Here is an 18,390-nt window from a genome sequence, read left to right as displayed (position 1 = left end):
ACTACTAGAAAAAAGGGAAGTTGAAAGAAAGGATTTGTTTTCTGACATGTGGTCAAGGGTTCTGCCCCAACCTGCTGACCTTCACCAGCTTCCCCGCTTCCCACGACAGTATCCTAGGAAAGGTACTCTGAACCACTTGCATCTCCATACCCTTTATTCTAAAGGATCATCGAGTTCAAAGAGGCAACGCCCTAAGTAATGGGTGAAATGATTTCTGACTGGAAATTTATCCAGATCCAAGCAAAGCATTCCATATGGAGAGGCTGCTCTCTCACCATCAGAGACGAGGAACCTTTTCCTCACAAGATATCAGAGGGCAAAAGCCAGTGAAACCACTGCTCAGCTCCTCTGTGGGATGACCATCTGCCATACCAGAGTTTGCTGCTCCTCACATCACTGCTACAGAGAAAGAAAAAAACCCACATAACCTCATACCAAACATCCAGACTTAGGTGTCAACAGGTTAAAAGATACACCTCAGAAAATACACAGTTCTTGTTCTCTCATGGACTCTTAGTCACACGGGTTATAGCTGTGATCTAAGGAAAAATGAAAGAACATTAGGGAAAAGCAAGTATGCTGTTTAAACAAAGTAGGGCACGTTGCAAGTGGAGCACTCAGTTAGCTTTAAGAAAATTATTTCAGGACATAAACACAAATGTACAATAAACAAACTGTAACCCTGTGCAAATGATATAAATCAAACATATTAAGGTTCAATTTACAAAAGGTTAACAAATAATTAATAGCTGTTTTAATAAATAGCTATTTAATTCTCATCTATTATCAATCCAACAGATAGCTTTTAGCTATCTATACTAGTACTTTCTACTGACATGTTTATAGCCTTCTCTAACATATACTACATATTTCTCTAACATGAATTACAACATCTTGAAATCATTTATTAACCCTTCATAAAATTCTAAACAAACCTTAATATGAAGCATGACTAACTTAGTATATTTCAGCCCCATATCCCAGGACACATGAAACACTAGCTCTTTCATGTTTTTATTTAAAATTCTACATTTTAGTTGGGAGCATCACTGGCTACAGAATCACAAAATGCCTACGGTGATTTAACCAGTGCACTGCAGACACAAGAAGTGAAACAAAAGGGGTGGAGGAAGATCACAGGGATCAGTTCAGGTTCTTCCAAAAGAAGCCTCCTGGCTTTTTTGTTGGAACTAACATTGATACCATGACCACAGAGTCAAAAAGCAAAAAACGGAGTCTGTTGAAATTCAATACATTATTTTTCCTTATTTTTAGAAAAAAACACATTATAATATAAATAAATAAAGCAGAAAACATTAAGGTAAATTCCAAAATCCACCACTAAGGTCTTCAAGGGGCAACAGCCAATTATTTTTTGGATGCAGCCTAAATTCCTCTTACCTGCAAATTCTCAATATACTTAGAAGTCCTATTTAGCGTAGCATACTTAGGGAACAAGATGTATTACATTTAGGTCTCCATTTTTCCATTCAGTATTTTCATCTTCAAACCCCCACCTTAGGTATTTCTATCAAATCATCTGCTGTTGGCCTAACAAAGTTCAGGTCAGACCTGTACTTTTTCTTCATTTTCAGAGCCTCTGTCTTCATTCTCACACTCTTCCATAAGGTTTTCATTCTCCTGAATCTTCTCTTCTTCCTCCTCATCCTCATCATCTTCAAAAGTCTGTTCTTGCATTGTAGTAAAAGTAAGAGACCTGGCAGCAACTTGAGCAGCCAGACCAGATGTGAAGTTAAAATCTGTTGATATATGGAGTTGGGCCAGCCTATGCTTGATTTTTGAATGCAATGCATCCTGAAAGGGAGGCTGTGAAACCTCCACTCCATCCACATCACTCCGCGTGAGTTCTTCTCCTTCCCCTTCACACTGATAATACGTTCTTTTGTCAGCCCCTGTAGAAATACTTTCATCAGTAGTACCGTCTTTGTTTTTCTCCATCTCAGGATCTTCATACAAATATACTGTCCTGCTTTTATCAGCAACATTCACTTTTAGATTAGAGTCTCTTTCTTCAGATTTATCACAACTTTGGCTGCAGTCCTGATTTTCTGTGTCTGAATTCATAGGTGATTCCAAATTATTTAGTAGCTTCAGTGGTTCTACAGGTGACAAGGGTTTCACTGCAGCTTTAAAAGGGGGAAAAAAATGAAATGATAACAAAAAGTAAGCTGCTATATATAAATAATCTATTTGTGCCTTAAAAGATGGAGGATTGTAAAAGATGTAAGGGTCAAAATGGATTTAAAAAAAATCAAACAAACAAAACAACAATAACAAAAACACAGTCAAAGAAAACCTAAAATAAATTAGCGTTTTCTAACTAGGAAGCTGAAGATGAAGCATGATAGCTACATGCCTGAACTATTCCTTAAAATTTGTGATGTAAAAAGAGGACAAGATATTCATGATGTTCAAAATAGCATCAAGCACAGATGATGCATTCAATGTTAAAGTAAAAAACAAGTAAAATTGCTACACTGAATACAGATTTGAACTGCTTTCCTTGTAAACAGCAGTTTACTTATTCCAATAAAGATAGCTGGTACATGAGAAAGTCCTTATATGCAATATCTGAACTCATACATCACAACATGTAAGCACAACATGTATTCATACAGTCTGGTAAGGTGTCCTCGCAAATAAAGTGTGGTTTAATTTAGCCTCTCTTGAAGTTAGTAGCAGCAGCGAGTCCCATTGCCAGCAACGGGATGCTTGCCAAGAAGTCTCTCCTCCCAGTGTTAAGGGTTAGTATAACACGGTACAATCACTTCTTGAAGAACAGACGTCTTTCTTTTTAACAAAACGATATAGGGTCCATTTCCAAGTAACAGATTCCCTAAACTGCAGTAGCTCCATTAGAGTAGCAGCACGAACATAAATGAGAGCGGCAACAGCAGATTCCCAAGTGGATTTCCCTTTCTAATTCCATTCTGACTTTACCCCTGTAAGCAGAGATGAAAATAACTCTGGGAAATACACAAACTTTTCACGGGAAACAAAGTTTACGGTATTAGGATTTTTCCATTGCATCCTATTTCAGTAATAGTTATTTTAGCTAGCTGAAGGCAGGCACATCATTATGGTTGTCACATTGCTAATTACTTTCATTGGCACACTGAAAACTGTGGCTTAGAATTTGTATCGTATTGTTTGTTTGAAAACATCGTATACTGAAGGAGCACTGCACCAGACTCATCACAATCGTTAATGTAGCAGCTCTTTTCCCATCTTGAAAAAAAAAACCCTGCTGCTTATTTCTGCCCATTTGCTTGAAGAGGCAGGAATATGCAGGCTAATCTTATCATTTAGGAGCCAGCTTTGTTGCCTGCTTCCTCCAGAGAATACTTCCAAAACCAAAAATTCTGGAAAGGTAAATAGAGAGATACTTCAAATTGGTAACTGGCCAACTTGCTGAGATGATTAGTTAATAAACAAGGTAGAATTCATCATTTCTCAGCGCGTACCTTTCCCAGTACTGGAAGAACTGAGAAACAGTTGTAGAAGAACTATTGTATAGACAAGAAGGGAGAGGGGAAACAGCCGGGAACAATACATCTAATGACAGAATGACTTTTTTTTTTTTTTTTTTTTTTTTGGAGAGAGGCTAGAACGGATTTTGCACCAGAAGAAAATGGCTTTATAAAGTTTGATGAATGAAAACCAGGCTACTAACTAATTTCTCAGGCCTCTTCCAAGAGCGCTTTCATTTTACTGGCTGAACAAGATGCCAAAGGACCACAAGTAAGCACACCTACGGCCCAGTCAACTAACTACTACCCAGACTGTAAGTGGTATTACCATGTTGCTGGGTCTGGGCAAATTTACTTCCGTTTGATACTCTGCTAAACTGTGGGATTTTTCTGGAATTCCAGATGACATCATAAAAAAAAAATGCTGCGTTGTTTAGACATAGCAGCTTTTTGGAGCTGACCTCTTATGTAGAAACCCTCTGCAGCACCTCAGTTGACCAACCAAAAACCCTAACAAAGCAGAATGCCTCGCTAGATGCACTGACTCACTTACAGACTGTAGCCTAAGAATCTTCCAGGTCCTTTTTTCACTGTAACCACAAGCTAGGAGAACATATGATTTCTGGAATACAGTCATCCTGTAAAAGCAAGACTGAAGAGGTCAAAGCTGATTTAGAATAGAAGAGAAAAGAAAAACTTTTTTCAGGCTGCTCTGGATTGGAGAATGATGTAGAATTTTCTGGGACCATAATGAAGCACAGATTATCTGGAAATAACTTACACGTTCTTTGCAAGTACTGCTGTAAGAGTTCAGACACATCTCACTGAATTAATTGCCAAGCTAAATGTGAAAAAGGCAGAGAAACTTCTCCACATGGTTGAAGGGAGTTTCAGAGAGCTCAGTAATGCTAAATTAATAGTCTATCTGGTTATGTAAGGTCAATACGGATTGCTTTCACAAACTCTCTTCATATTTTCCACTTTTGTAAAGGACAGAAGGAATCTATGTTTAGTCCTAAGCAGCTGAATGAAATCACACTTTCCTCCCTCCCCACCAGAAAATATCTACTCCTAAAGGAACATTGTATCCAAATAGGAAAAGGAAAGGAACCAATGCCAGTCATGAAGGGTCCCAGGTTAGCATTATATGTTACTGAAGATTATAGGAGTCAGCTGACTCTTTCCAGGGTTAGAGCTGTTCAGTTAAGCCAGTCCATTAATTCAAGAAATGGCCTGAGGATACACTGATTTGGAGAGGTACTTGCTCCTAACTTAGATAGGAAATATTCTATGCAAGCTCTCCTGACAACATCTCTTTCTTGCAACAGTCAGTACACCTAAGATGTCAAGACCTGGACTGGAGGTAGGATTCCTTCCTTCTCCTTTCAACTGAGAGGAGAGAGAGACTTGAAGAGATTTATGTGAACAGTTGTGTGGTGTCCCATTGAACTCCGGAAGGATAATACGTAAATCCTGCTCTCGAGCAGGATCTGATGCAATCTGCTGTCTTTGCTTTTTTAACTCAACTAGAAGAGAAGTCAATATAAATTGCCAAGAGATTTATTCTACCATAGTTGTAGCTAAATGGACATAAAGAAGAAAGTTGTGAAGCACAGATAGTTTGTGGTTCTGATATCAGAAGAAACAGTCTCATAACTGTGTATAGTTCGCTACTGCGTGTTCCCACTAAATTGTTGACGGATGCAATCCATGGTTGTCTTTCCTGGCGAACACTGTGGCAGGGGCGGAATCCTTGGATATGCTGCCATATGAGCGTTGTTTTTCTTAACACAGGACAAGAAAAATTTTTAGAGGGCTCTTCCTAACCCTTCTTTAAAAGGTAGTGGTGGAAATGGGAAAGGGAAGGGAAAAAGGCGGAAAATGAAAAACCAAACTATTCCCAATTGTAAAGATAACAAATCAAACAGCTCAAGAAGGAAAAACAATCAAGCTGTATCCAGTGCTGTCGCTGGAACTGAGATCGACTGTCTTGTTGATGCAAGAGAAATTTGCATATTCCTGCCTCCAAGTGTAAGCGGATGGGGCTCCCTAGCAGTCCTCATCAGAGTGAGTATGAGCTGGTTCCAAAGAATTCTTCTTGACAGTTTTTTGGAAAAAAAAAAAAATTCTGCTTACTCACTCTTTCATGGAAACAAGAGCCTCTTTTATGTCCTTTATGGGCATTTAATATTTCAAAGTCTAGCTGTTCACTTTAATCTACAAATTTTTGTTAGTCTGGGATAAATTCTGATGGTCACTTTAAATTCTGAAAAGCAATTTAGTAATGCACCCTCATTAAAATTCATATTTACTGGAAAGCAAAGAAAGTTAGCTCAGTTAGTATGGTTTATTGCCTGACAGTTCTCTGAATTCTGTGTTTAATATTTTGTATACTTAATATTTTAGCTCACTATTTTGTTTGGAGCCAAATTCCCATTTCTTAGAGTTCTTTTCAATATACAGTCAAATGATTGTTAAAAAGTAATACAAACAGATGGAAGAGTAAACAAGGGCCACACAGCTCTATCAAAGGCACTACTATAACTGAGTGCTATTAGTATTCTAACAACATAGTCAGAAGTTGATGGTAAACAGACACCTACCCTTTCTTAGAAAAAAAATAATTTTCCAAAGCAGTGCTTACCATGGTCACTGAATAGCAGCTGTTTCCATTTCTGTCTTTCCGCTTCTGAAGCTTTAAATCCCAGTACAGATTTCAATTCTTGTAACACCCGCTTGGATTCCTCTCTCTCCCGTTTTTGTCTCTCTCTCTCTTCCTGGGAAAAGCAGTAAAAATCTTCCTTTTTACATTCATTGTCCATATCTGAATCATCAACATATGCTTCCAATTCCTAAAAAAGAAAGAAAGAATAAAAACAATTTTCAATGTTGGCCTTCAGCATAGACCTTGTCCTACAAGCTGATGTGTAATCAAGCGATCTTCACACAAGCCATAAGAGGATGAGGCCTTGTTTGATCTGACACTGCTCTAAGTTACCCTTGTGTAATTTTGGAGCAAGTCTACTCACTCTAAGTTAACATAATTGCAGGCGCCCAAGATTTACTTTCATACAAATACACGAGTATGATAAAGTGATATACCTTGAAAATGGGAGTCCATTGCTCCATAATTACTGGTGGAAATAAGCAATACCAATGTGGTTTTCATTTTTTTAATTTACACCATTAGCAGGATGCCTGACTCAGTAAGAATTGCTTATTTAACTCATGTCAATCCTTATCAAGAGGATGTTGAAAATAGCAGACTCCTCCTCCAAATTTTACTACACTGGCTTACAAATGTGAAAATCCTGAGCCTGCTTTATGTCATGACAGACAGCTGGTAAAGTTATTCATCTTAATACTTTGATACGGAAAAAAAATCTAATGGGAGAGAGAATGTGGAGGGAGAGGAGGCAGAGGTGTAACAGTGGGAGAAAGTGAGGGAGGGATAGAGGACAACAAGGGTGGCCAGTCTATTTTCAGGACGTATCTGCTGTTTGGTTTTGGGGTGGAGGCCAGCTTCTCTTCAAGACAGCACAACAATTGGCAGGAGTCCCCTTAGAGCGGGGAAACAACACAAAAGCATTTAGTGTTAAAGCCTGTTTTAAGTATTTAAAAATGCAGAGATTACACAAACTGAAGACAGGCTGGTTTGTCCATAAATGTGTCCCTTTTGGATCTGCATAAGTTGGTCTAATAAAATGCCAGTAACACTCAACTTTATATATCACCTTTTAGCGATTCAAATTTTTTTCCTGTATTACTTTCACTTGTGTTTCTGTCTCTCCTTTTGTCAATTATTTCCAATGTTATATGTGAATAAGCAAATGCTAGTGCTCTTTGCTCCAAGCTGGGGAGCATCTCCCTGTAGAGCAGCAGAGAGAAAATACATCAAATTTTCTGTAAGTCCACATATGAAATGGCATTGGCTACCTGCTTTATCTGCTTTGGCAAGACAAAGAAGGTCACTGCACACGCAACTGAAAAGGAATGGAAACAGAAATAAAGCTCCATTTATTAAAGTGTTCCTGTTTCTTTTTACCTGCTCTTCAGGGATTGGATCTTTGTCTTCAATGTGTAGGGCAGGCTGTATTAAAGGTACTGTAGAACGCTGTATGTTGTCACAGGAAGCTTCAAGTTTGCCTTCAGGAGGAAAGAGAGAAAGAGATTAAAAAAAAAAAGAGAGAGAGAGAAGAAAGAAAGATTGAGTGGTATCTTTGACACATTCAGGCAGGGTCCAGGCATTTTCATCAGGCAGGATTAGCACATATGAAAAAACTATGAGAAGGCTGGTTAGAAAACCCTTAAAAACTGTGTTAGAGAGCATTTAAATAACTTAGCTATTATTTAACTTAGCACTTAAATAACTTAGCTATAACCTGAATGTATAAAGATAAATTTGGAAGAATAAAATGAAAGTTACCAATCAAAAGCTTGCCTACCCAAAACAGAAGAGTAAAACAGCTGTTCTAATATGTACAGGCTACTTTATTTGTCATTTATTTGGGATTATAATATTGTTAAGGATATGCTTCTAGAGGATGAATTCACAGTGCTTAACTAAAACTGCTGCTGCTTTAGTTCCTCTCTGGTGGATCAAATCACAGCAATATCCAGGAGCTTGCCGTGGAGTACTATTGCCTTGCCTTTATAAACATCTACGAGAGATGCATGCTTCTGCAAAGGAGACAATTTTAAAGGAAAAAGAGGATGGAATTTAAACAGTTTGAGGAACGTTAAAACAATGCTGTAACTAGCCATAAAAAGTAGTTAAAAATATTAAAAAATATTCTTCTGTAAAGTATTCTTCTGTACGAGATTACTACATGCTTAAATTGGTGAAGCCTCAAGTGGTAAATCAGTTTTATCAGCGAAGAAAAAACGTGAAAGAATAAAGAGAAGCTGGCTGAAAGTCTAGAATCAACATATGTTTGAAGTGAATAAAGATCAATGTATATCCACAAATCTATGAATATACACTGCATTTAAGTAGAGAGGAATTCCCCTGAAGGTGATAAAATATCACTTCCTCTCAGGATCTGTTATGTATCTGACAGGACGAGTGACTAACAGTACTGGTTCTAAGAATGCACCAGGCCCTATAAACACAGGAAAAGCCAAAGGATATTCATCAGAGTAACCATGTACTATAAGGTATGTGTCATGAAAGGCTGATGGGAGGGTATGAGAGAAGTGCTGTTCAATCAATCAAATTTAAAGGCTTTGATGAGACAGAGTTTGACAATTAATTAAATGTAGCTATAGGAAACCTACTTAGACACAGAATGATTTAGGGCAGAAGTGTGCAATACTTGCTGAAGGAGATCCATCTGTTTACACAGAAAACACTTAAAGATATGTAAAACTGCTTTAAAAATAAGTGACAGGCAGTTACCTAGGATGCCACAACTAGAATAACCCACAGTTCATCACAAGTCTTTAATGGTTGGCAACCTTCAACTCATGGTTGAACTTTATGTTCTGCAGAGAGCAGTGAGCTCTCTGTTTACCCCACTCCATGGAGCAACACGGGACCTTGACTGTTGCAGCTGGTGAGCTGACTCCTTCTTCTCATGGAGCCAAACTTTCACATGCTGGTTGTAGATGGCATCAATAAAACATAACAGGATAGTATAGCCAGGTGTTATCAAACTACGTCCAATATTCTGATAGGTACTTTTATGCAGCACTGACAGGGAATTAGTAAGACTAGACTAAACTAGACTAGACAACGAATGCATAAACTTGGTTATACAGTGCTTGGACATGTATAACCAGGCTCAAAATGAGCTGTAAAACCAGCTCAATGCTTGCATTAGATTCCCCAGTGCTCCCAGGTCTGAGGTAAGCATGAACAAGGTCAGCCTGGATATCTCTGCCCACAGCAATATTAATCCATCTGCTGGATACTGCCCCTGCCATATATCATTAACAGCCTAACACATTAAGAATTTGGATTTCTATAGGTAGGTAACTTGCTGATATCCCAAATCACAATCTTCCTATTTCACAGTTCCTATTAACAGCATTAATCAGATTCAGGGTTGCACCTTCCTAGGACAGTGTAAAAGCTAGAAAGGAGAAAGGTTAGAAATTATTGGTTCAACTCCATGTGTTCAGCTCCATGAGAGCCTAAGCTCACTTCAGTAACTTCAGGTAGTTGTGATTCAGAAGGAGAACAGCATGGACAGTACAGGCTGCCTGGTAGAGGGACACAAGCCAAAATTTTGGGATGTGCTGCTCAGTATGACTGAAAAAGCCTCTATTGGTTTATACCTGATAACGTAACAATTTGAATCCAAGTGTCTAACAAATTATGTTAATTCACTTACATTTTTTAGGGAAACAAAAGCTTCCAGGTCATCATGATAAAAAGAATTTGACACGTGCATATCATTTTTTCAAAGAGTATGGTTGCCAGAGTTTCTCCAGCTGAAATTCAGATGCATATGCTGAACAGTCTTTGGTCTGTCTGACCATTCCATCTCTAAAGAATATTCCATTAGTTGATAAATTAACCTTTCATATTTACCTTTTTTATCTGGGTTTCTTCGATTCATTTTTTCAACCTGAGAAATAGCTTCTTCCCAGCAGCTGTTGCTTGCCTGGATATGAGGCTGAATAAACTTTAGTTTTTGTTCCAGAACCTGATGGGCTTCTGTTGTTAACTCATGCGTCTCCTTAGTGCTAACAAGTTTTTCAAGTTCATCCTCAAGAATTATTACCCTAAGTAATGAAGAGACAAGCAAAATAAAATAAATATTTAACTTCACAATTTATTCAAGTTTCCTTTCATTAACATCCTGTTATTTTCTCCAGGCTCTCATGATCTGATTCAGCCAAAACCTCAAAGCTGTCCCAAAATTTTAAAAATAAGATCCTTTTCTCCACACGGAGATATACCACTCACCCACATTCTTACAGCAATCTTTACATTTAAGATTAAAGGAATAAGGCAGTTTCAACTATTTCACCAAGGCAGTGACAAATCTTTAAAAATATTTGCTAGGAAGTCTTGAGCTAAACTTTTTTTTATAAAGTGCTTGGTATGTTGAAAAAAATCAATGAAAGATAAGTACATTTTCAGACTTCAAGGAATTGACTAAAGAGAGGAAAGATTTTTATGCACAGCTTAGTTTGGAATTTCTGACAGATATTCAAAAAATAACCACATTGGACCAAGGCACTTCAATCTTCAGACTATCAGAAGATATGCCTAGCTGTCATAGCTGAAAGTTCAGACACAGCAATGGGCAGAGTACCAGAACACGAGTGGTGGAACAGAATCTTTTAAGAACTGTTGAGAGACTTCTAATGCCAAATAACAGATTTTAAAGTAGAGCTAATACTTTGGAAAAGGACATCTTCACTGAAATTATGAAATTATGAAACAGAACAATTTGAACAACTATGAAACAGAACAATTTGAACAACTATGAAACAGAACAGGCATGAAGTACTTGCAACGACTATACATCTTGGTCTTTTTTGTTTTTAATTTGGGATATAAACTGACAACCTGAAGAACTTGTCTGAAGCCTTCTTCCTCCAGGCATGTTCTCTTAATTCAAGTGTAAACTTACTCGTTCAGCAGTGCCTTGAGATGAAGCTGCAAGCTGCGAACTGCTGTGTGCAGACTGTTCAGCTCTCTTGACTTCTGTTTTGTTCTGGTTGTCCGTTCAAAACCTGACTGATGCTGAGTTTCAAAGTACCGATAAAACTCATAGCTTCGCTTAAGCTCCTCTAAGCAGGCAGCGTGTGTATGAGGTAGGCCTTGAGTCACATCAGAAAAAATATGATGAGGCAAACGTTCTGGGGAGATCAAGGGCTTAGGAGATGCATTGGCTGGAGATAGCAGCAGTACCAGTCTCCTGAAGAATTCTGAGCTCTGCCCTACCCAGAGCTGAAACAGAACCTACAAAACATAGTAAGGTTAGCTGTGTGCACCTGGTAATACAGCCAGCCTCCAAAATACACGTACAGATTTATAAAGCAAAAACATTCTCCTATCAACCACAGGAAATTTGAAAAACTGAGGAAATCTGCTGAATATTTTTGAAAGGTTCTCAGAGGCCTAACATTTCATATTCTTATCAGGCAGTCTCATTATTTACTATTATCTCCAAATATCCTAGAGCTCATAAAGGGCTGCCAAAATGCCAGTGGTAGCAAAGACATTTTTTGCTTTCTAATTTCAAGCTATCATTTCCATGATCTACTTACTAACTACCGCACTGCACCACAGCCAATCTTAAAATGCGTATTTCAGTAAAAACATTTTATATCTGAAAAAAACTGAGCTGCTAACTTACTCTTTTTTCAGCCAAAGTAAGAAATTTCACCAATGCCATGAAGGAGGGAAGGGCTTAAAAGAAATGAATCACCTCACAATGTTACGTATGGTACAAATGAGGTCAGTCAGTCTGGGAACAAGGAAAGCCACCACTGTGATTTCTCACGAGCTTCCACTTCAGTTGAAATATGAAAATAAGATCTGTTTTCTTAGCTTAGACAAGATTTGTTCTGATGTCACATAAGACCTGGCTGGATAGACCTTGACAGACCAGTATCATCTTATATCTCTAAAATAAAAAGTGAAGGCAATGATACTTTCCTCTGCAACAGCAGTCCCTATTTATAGGGATCAGATTTAAGAAAATAAGAGGTCTGAAATCTGTTCTTAGGCATTAAAGACTGAGGAAGACAAGGTAATTACCATGTCTTTTCTTTTCCTGAACTACAAAAGAGTACTAACAATTTACTTGTTCTGAGATTTTGGTTTACAGGGTTTGTAACTAGGTATTTACATCTTTGCACTCGTACTACTATGGACGGATAACGGTTTTCCTGGTCTGTGAACTGTCAAGAGCAAAACACTCACAATAGTAACACAAAAAGTAAACGCTTTCAGATAGATATGGTCAGATATACCCAGGGATATACCAAAAATACCTGAATATGAACTGATAGACCAATCTAAAAGAAAAAGAAATCTCAGTGTGAAAAATATGATCTCTGGTTATGAGAAGAAAGAACACTGAATGATATAAACAATGTAGAGACAAACATTCAAGACTGATTTAGCTAGATGCTAAAAAAAAAAATAAGCCAAGTGGGGGGGAAGGGAGGGAAGCAAACAAGTAGGCAGCACCAGTCACCTAAGTATCCCTGAAGAAGGAGTGCTGCTCTGAATAAAAAGTCAGAACTCAGCTTATAGTGAACATAAAAGGAGGCCAATCCCTTCCCACCAGACATAAGACAGAAGCGGTGACACAAAAAAGGTAGGACACAAAAGTAGTGAATTTCAGGAATTGAAAATAATAATCCAAAACCTACCTAAAAAAAGGCACGAGGATGAGAGAAAAGGAAATTCCAAATGTATTCAGAGTTGCAAACAGCTTTTTCTTGTCAATAAGAACTTTTGATGGTTTTTATTGGCGTTTAGACTTCATCCAAAACATCCAAACGGTCCTCCTCAGCTTGGATTAATATTTATTTTAAAATGAAAAATATTTACCCTCTAAACCAGTCTAATTTGAGGACAAGGTACACATCTGTAACACATCTGTCATACAGCTTAGACATGGGCTTGAACGAAAATTAAAATACTAACCCAATCTGGATACATATCTGTATTCTGCCTGCGTTTCAATACAATAGCAAGTTCTCTCAAAGAAAAAAAAACACAAAAAACTGAAGAGGACTATGCATAAAGTCAGAGCTCACAACATAAACACTAAACAAGGTTATCTAAGTACATCCATTTTTGTTATCTAAGTATGGATCTGCTTAGGGACTGGCTTATGTTAATTTAGCTTGACTCAACTACACCACACCCAGCCTACTTCACTGTTACCAGTTAAGGTAAACTGAGATTTGCTAGTTTGAGTTTAACTGCATCCAGAAAGCTTTCCAATCAGTTTAAAATAGCTTGAAAACTAAATTCAGTTAAATCAGTGCAAATTGTAGGTAAACAAAGACTTAGCTTACAAGCTGGGCAACTGACTGGCCTCTTATCTTTAAAGAGAAGTGGGTAAATAACTGGGCTTGCATGGTTGTAATCAGAACTTATTAATGGCAAGAAAAAAAATCCCAAAAGGTTACATCTGGTAAAGCTCCTAGCTTACAGCCAATTAGACTAAAGCCTCGAAGCTCAGCTGCCACTACTACTGGTAACATTTACTGCCAGAACAAAGTAGGTCAAGGTCTAGGAATTAAATGAGTAAAAAGAGATTAGTTGATTCTGCTGGGATCAAGTGAAATCAGAGAACAACAGATTGTTGAACAATAATCAGAGAACAAAATCATGTTCAAGGAGGACACTGATCAAGTTGATTGTAAAATATTGATTTGAACTTAAGTCATTTACAGAAAAAGACCCTAATGTTGTATCGAACAACTTCTCTTCAACAACATGCAAAAAGAAATCACCTAAATGCCAGAGAGTGTAAAACATATGATATGAGACTACTTATAATTCCCCTTCAGTCTGTTACTACAGACCAGTGTGTAGGAAGCAAATAAACAAACTCGACAACAACAAAACCTAAGAAAAAAAGAAAACACCAAATAGTTGAAGCAGCAGAGCCTTATGACAACTGAATAGATTTTTGTGATGAGTCTGCATGGATGCATTTGTCCTTCTAGGAGAGATTACCTTGAGCGCAGGCAAGCTGAAGCCATCTGTGAGATTGTGTGCCTCCTCTTCAGACATCTGCTCTTCACTCAGCCCCAACCCCAGCTCCTTAAAAGGGACTACACAGATGTAGTTGGTCACATTGTCGCTCTCGGAGTTTAGAGGGTAGGTTTAGTCAGAGTTAAGGTGGTTAACAAAGCAACGTTTGCAACAAGCACACAGAAAGGGCAAAAATACCTAGCAGGGTTTCTTGTTTCTAGCAATTTATATGAAAGCACATACAATTCACTCAAATCCAGTTTAACTGAACATTTTGCAATCCTTATTCATGGCACAGGTTTTAAAGGCTCACTGAAAGATAAGACATTAAGAAAACATCTATGTCTAAATACAACCATCTAAAAAGAAATATAATAAAATAGATTAATGAAAAAACCTTGCATTTCTTTCAAGTGAGGAAATTATCTTATCTTTAAATAGTAAATTCCCAAGAAGCAGCTCATGTCAGTCTTAAAAACAGCAATCGGATATTTAACAAAGTAAAGAGGAGAATAACACTTCTGCAATTTTAAGTTTCAAAAGGTAGCCTATATAATAGTCCAAAATCAGGATTATGGGACCTCTCTGTGAGTTCTGTTTAGTGACAACTGCCTAGAGATGTTTAAAATAACTGTTCTTTGACATTTCAGGTATTAACATGAACAGCAGATGCTCCCTAATTGCCATACTGTTAATCTAAAAGCAAATTTCTCAAAGACACACCAACACATACAATGAGGTTTCATACAGCCAAAACTCAATTATCTGTAACATATTTTCTGAAGGTAACTGTGCTAATGTTCTTATCCCTTTCCTACTTGTCTCTGTGGTAGCATTGACACGTTGTTGAGTAGTCAAGAAATTAGTCAAGAAAACCAAGAGAAGTGTGGCTGTGATGCGCTGTCCTCCATTAGCTAATTTGCAAAGTAGCTCAGTTAACAGCGCAATTTAGGCCGTGATCCTGCAAATTCTGGTTCACACACTGAATGACGTTCTTCTGAACCATCCCAGAAGGAATATGGGAATAATCCCATAATTCACACACAAAAATGTAAGTACATGAGAAAAACACTTGCAAACATGAAGGTCTTAGAGACTGACGGTTTCAAAGACTACTCAAAGCAATAGTAAACTTTCTATTAGCATTAATTATCATTAGTTCCGTTTTTGTGTGCTTTACAGTGACCTCAGAATAAGCAAGTTACTCTGTCTGAAGAGCAATTACTGTGTTCCCCCCACCATGCCCAAACGCAACACAGCAAGTGTCTTGTTCAGAAGATGAAAGGTATAACATAAAATGAGTGCATCTGGCTTCAGTGCACATCACCAGTCAAGTGTTTGAACCGTTGAAAAACAATGAAACTGAGCATATAGGAAGAGATTCCAACTGAATAAAACTATTGTTATGCAGCAATGTTTTGCATTTGCAAGTCATTTGTGACTTATTTTGAAACATTTTAAATACACAATTCCACATCCTGAAGGGAGTGACCAGCCTAAAAAGCTGACTTGTACTAATTTACAAGGAACCACCAAGACTATGAAGAACATCACAAACTATATGGTAGAACAAAACATTTCCAAACCTCTGCTGCTGCAAGATAAGCAGGTTATCAACTGGGAATTCAACAAAGGCACTAGGTATTTTGAAGACATGGTTTCCTTTAACCTTTCCTTCTCTCTCCATCATGTACTACTCGAAGATTTCACACTTCCCTGGACCTCCAATTTTACTGATGACATAGCTGTAAAGCCACCATAATAATCTTGGCAGGAACAGCAGTAAACTTTTATCTATCAACGATTCAGCACACTTAATTCTGAATATGAAAAGAAAAACTGTGCTATGCCTGCTCTCTTTCACAATTTAGAACTGTCAATTCTTTCAATAATTAGCAATTTTCTTCAGATGCTAGAATCATGACACTCGTGAGAATGCATTGTTTTTTAAAAATGCATGTTTCTAGCCCTTGGAACTGTGGTGAAACGCTTAAAAAGCAGGAAGCAAGCACAATATGACTCAGATACCAGAAGACAGATAAAAATAATTCATAGACTTGACAGCATTTATTTTAAAATAGTACTAATTTTAGGCTAACCTCATGCTGCGGAATGAGAAGGAGGACCAGTTCAAGATTTCTGTATGGTTTGAATAATCATCCAATAACACAACAGTACATTTTCTCTAAAACAGGAACTAGTGTCATAAGCATATCTTTGCTTTGCAGAAGTAAATAAAAATATTTGCAAAGCATTCATGAAAATAAGACCTTAATTTAAACTGCAATCCTTTCCTTTATATTTTGATTTTATAAACTCAATGCTCTCATCTCTTCTTTCGCATTAAGCCCATGTAGAAGTACTTATCTCCGTCTAATCTGTTTTCTGGGGAAGCTACAAGTTCCACCCGCTTTTACTCCCAGATTTTCCACCTACCAAATTCTCACATGATTGAAAATATAATAGCTATTTCCTCCAAAAAAATTTCACCACTTCAGTAGAAGAATATTGCATGAAATGAAATTTTTGTGGACCAGGAAAAAGCAACGCTACACGTCTGGCTTCTAAACAAACAAAGGCAGCTCTCTCTAATTTGTCCTCAAACTGTGGAAAGAAAGAAGCCTTTTACCGTACTTCAGAAGCACAAGTGCAGACAAAAACCTTCAAGGCAAATGACTCCGGGACAGGGTAGGCTGTGGCCATCCACACTGCCTCACGCACACTTGGCATCAGCTGGGGCAGCCGTTCCACATTAACCGGACAGAATGCCCAGCAGATGGAGCACGCGCGATGAGGATGTTGACTTCCTTCAGAGATAAAAGGCAGGTCAAAACCCTTTAGGATCAGTTATCTAAAGGACTAATTATACTCCTTGTTAATCTTTCCTCACAACAAGAACTTTCCAACAGCATGAACATCTTAAAATGCAATTTGAATGCATATGGATTTCAAAAGCTAAAAAACAGCAGCAACAGAAACACCCAGGGAACACTCACATTAAGGATGTGTGAAGAACTGATGGCAGCTCCAGATTTTCAACATAAAAACTCTCAGGCAGTGGTGCACCTGTCAAATGGGTCATGCAGCCGAATAAGCCACTTATCAATGCTATAAATCAGCCAGGGGTTCCCAGCAGACTCCTGCATCTCCTGCCTTGCCCTCCTCTCTTGTAACTCTACTATTCATATTTGTTAAGTGAAAGCAGAACTGACCACATATGCCTCTAATAGCTTCTTACGGACTAAACTTTTAGAAAGTTTAAACATATACCCCACATACACATATTTCCTCAATAAGCTTTTCTCCAAAACATATATATTTTTATAGCTAATGTTTTCTATTAAAGCAGAAAATATAGTAACTGAACTTGCATTACTTAACTTTTTCTATGTCTTTGTGAAAATACTTTATTCACCTGTTCAACTCATATTCATTACCAGTTTGGAAAAAGAGAAGGCAAAAGCTACTTAACAATAAACTCTACAAACCCAGAATACAGTATCTGTACAGTGAATGTCTAATCTCTGGCAGGTGACTGATCTTATTTACCTGTAAAAGACAAGAATACTAATGCACCCATGTATAAAAAACAGTACTAGTGCTTTGCTCTTCGAAAGCACATTTCCATGTAAAGATCCAACAGGAAGGACTCACAATACCCCCAAGAAATCTGAGCGGCTCTTCTCAAAATTCTCACCTGCCCATCAGGATAGAAAGGATGAGCAAAGCATCTCATCTGATGTCAACAAAAAAAAAAAAATATTTCACTGAAAAATTCCCAAGCATCTTTACTCAGACCTTGCAGAGTCAGACTTCAGATTTAGGTTTTTATGACCCAAAGAGAGTACAACTTTTTGTAAAAATGAAACAAACTCACCATACTGAGGTGGGCTGGCTACAAAATCTTCTAAACTTTAGCTTACTGCTTTCTTGTGTGAGCTTTCTTTCCCAAGTTAAGAAAGTATGTGCTGTTCTAATATTTCAATATGCAACAACTAAATTTTTACAGGGGAGGAGTACAGCAAATTTGCAACTTTCCCTGAGCTCAGTGCATCTCAAAGACATACACTACATCTTTCCACCTAAATGACCCAAGTACTCATTCCATATAAAATATTGCTATCCATATCTGTTTTTATAACACTATTTACTCCTTGCCATAAGGGAACATCTTACATTTACAAGAAAATTAAAGTTGCTTGAATTTATATGGCGAAACTC

General features: G+C 37.7%; 1 protein-coding gene across 6 annotated transcripts in view; it reads right to left on the bottom strand.

Annotated features, from left to right (window-relative positions):
* Positions 1 to 1,242: 1,242 nt before the first annotated feature.
* VEZT (vezatin, adherens junctions transmembrane protein) overlaps positions 1,243 to 18,390 on the bottom strand; it is a 60,994-nt gene continuing 43,846 nt past the window's right edge. For 4 of the 6 annotated variants that reach the window (XM_068937932.1, XM_068937940.1, XM_009674596.2 and 1 more), the window contains 6 exons: positions 14,152 to 14,299; positions 11,078 to 11,409; positions 10,027 to 10,220; positions 7,537 to 7,637; positions 6,136 to 6,343; positions 1,243 to 2,147 (listed from right to left, as the gene is read on the bottom strand). In XM_068937932.1, the coding sequence (XP_068794033.1) occupies positions 1,567 to 2,147; positions 6,136 to 6,343; positions 7,537 to 7,637; positions 10,027 to 10,220; positions 11,078 to 11,409; positions 14,152 to 14,299 (1,564 nt within the window). In that variant the 3' untranslated portion in view covers positions 1,243 to 1,566. Of the gene's footprint in view, positions 2,964 to 6,135; positions 6,344 to 7,536; positions 7,638 to 10,026; positions 10,221 to 11,077; positions 11,410 to 14,151; positions 14,300 to 18,390 lie in introns of all 6 variants that reach the window. The other 2 variants (XM_068937961.1, XM_068937954.1) reach the window with 2 other exon arrangements.

This window comes from Struthio camelus, chromosome 1 (assembly GCF_040807025.1).
Source record: "Struthio camelus isolate bStrCam1 chromosome 1, bStrCam1.hap1, whole genome shotgun sequence".
In the NCBI taxonomy this organism is placed as follows: Eukaryota; Metazoa; Chordata; class Aves; order Struthioniformes; family Struthionidae; genus Struthio; species Struthio camelus.
This window is presented reverse-complemented; position numbering and strand designations above follow the sequence as displayed.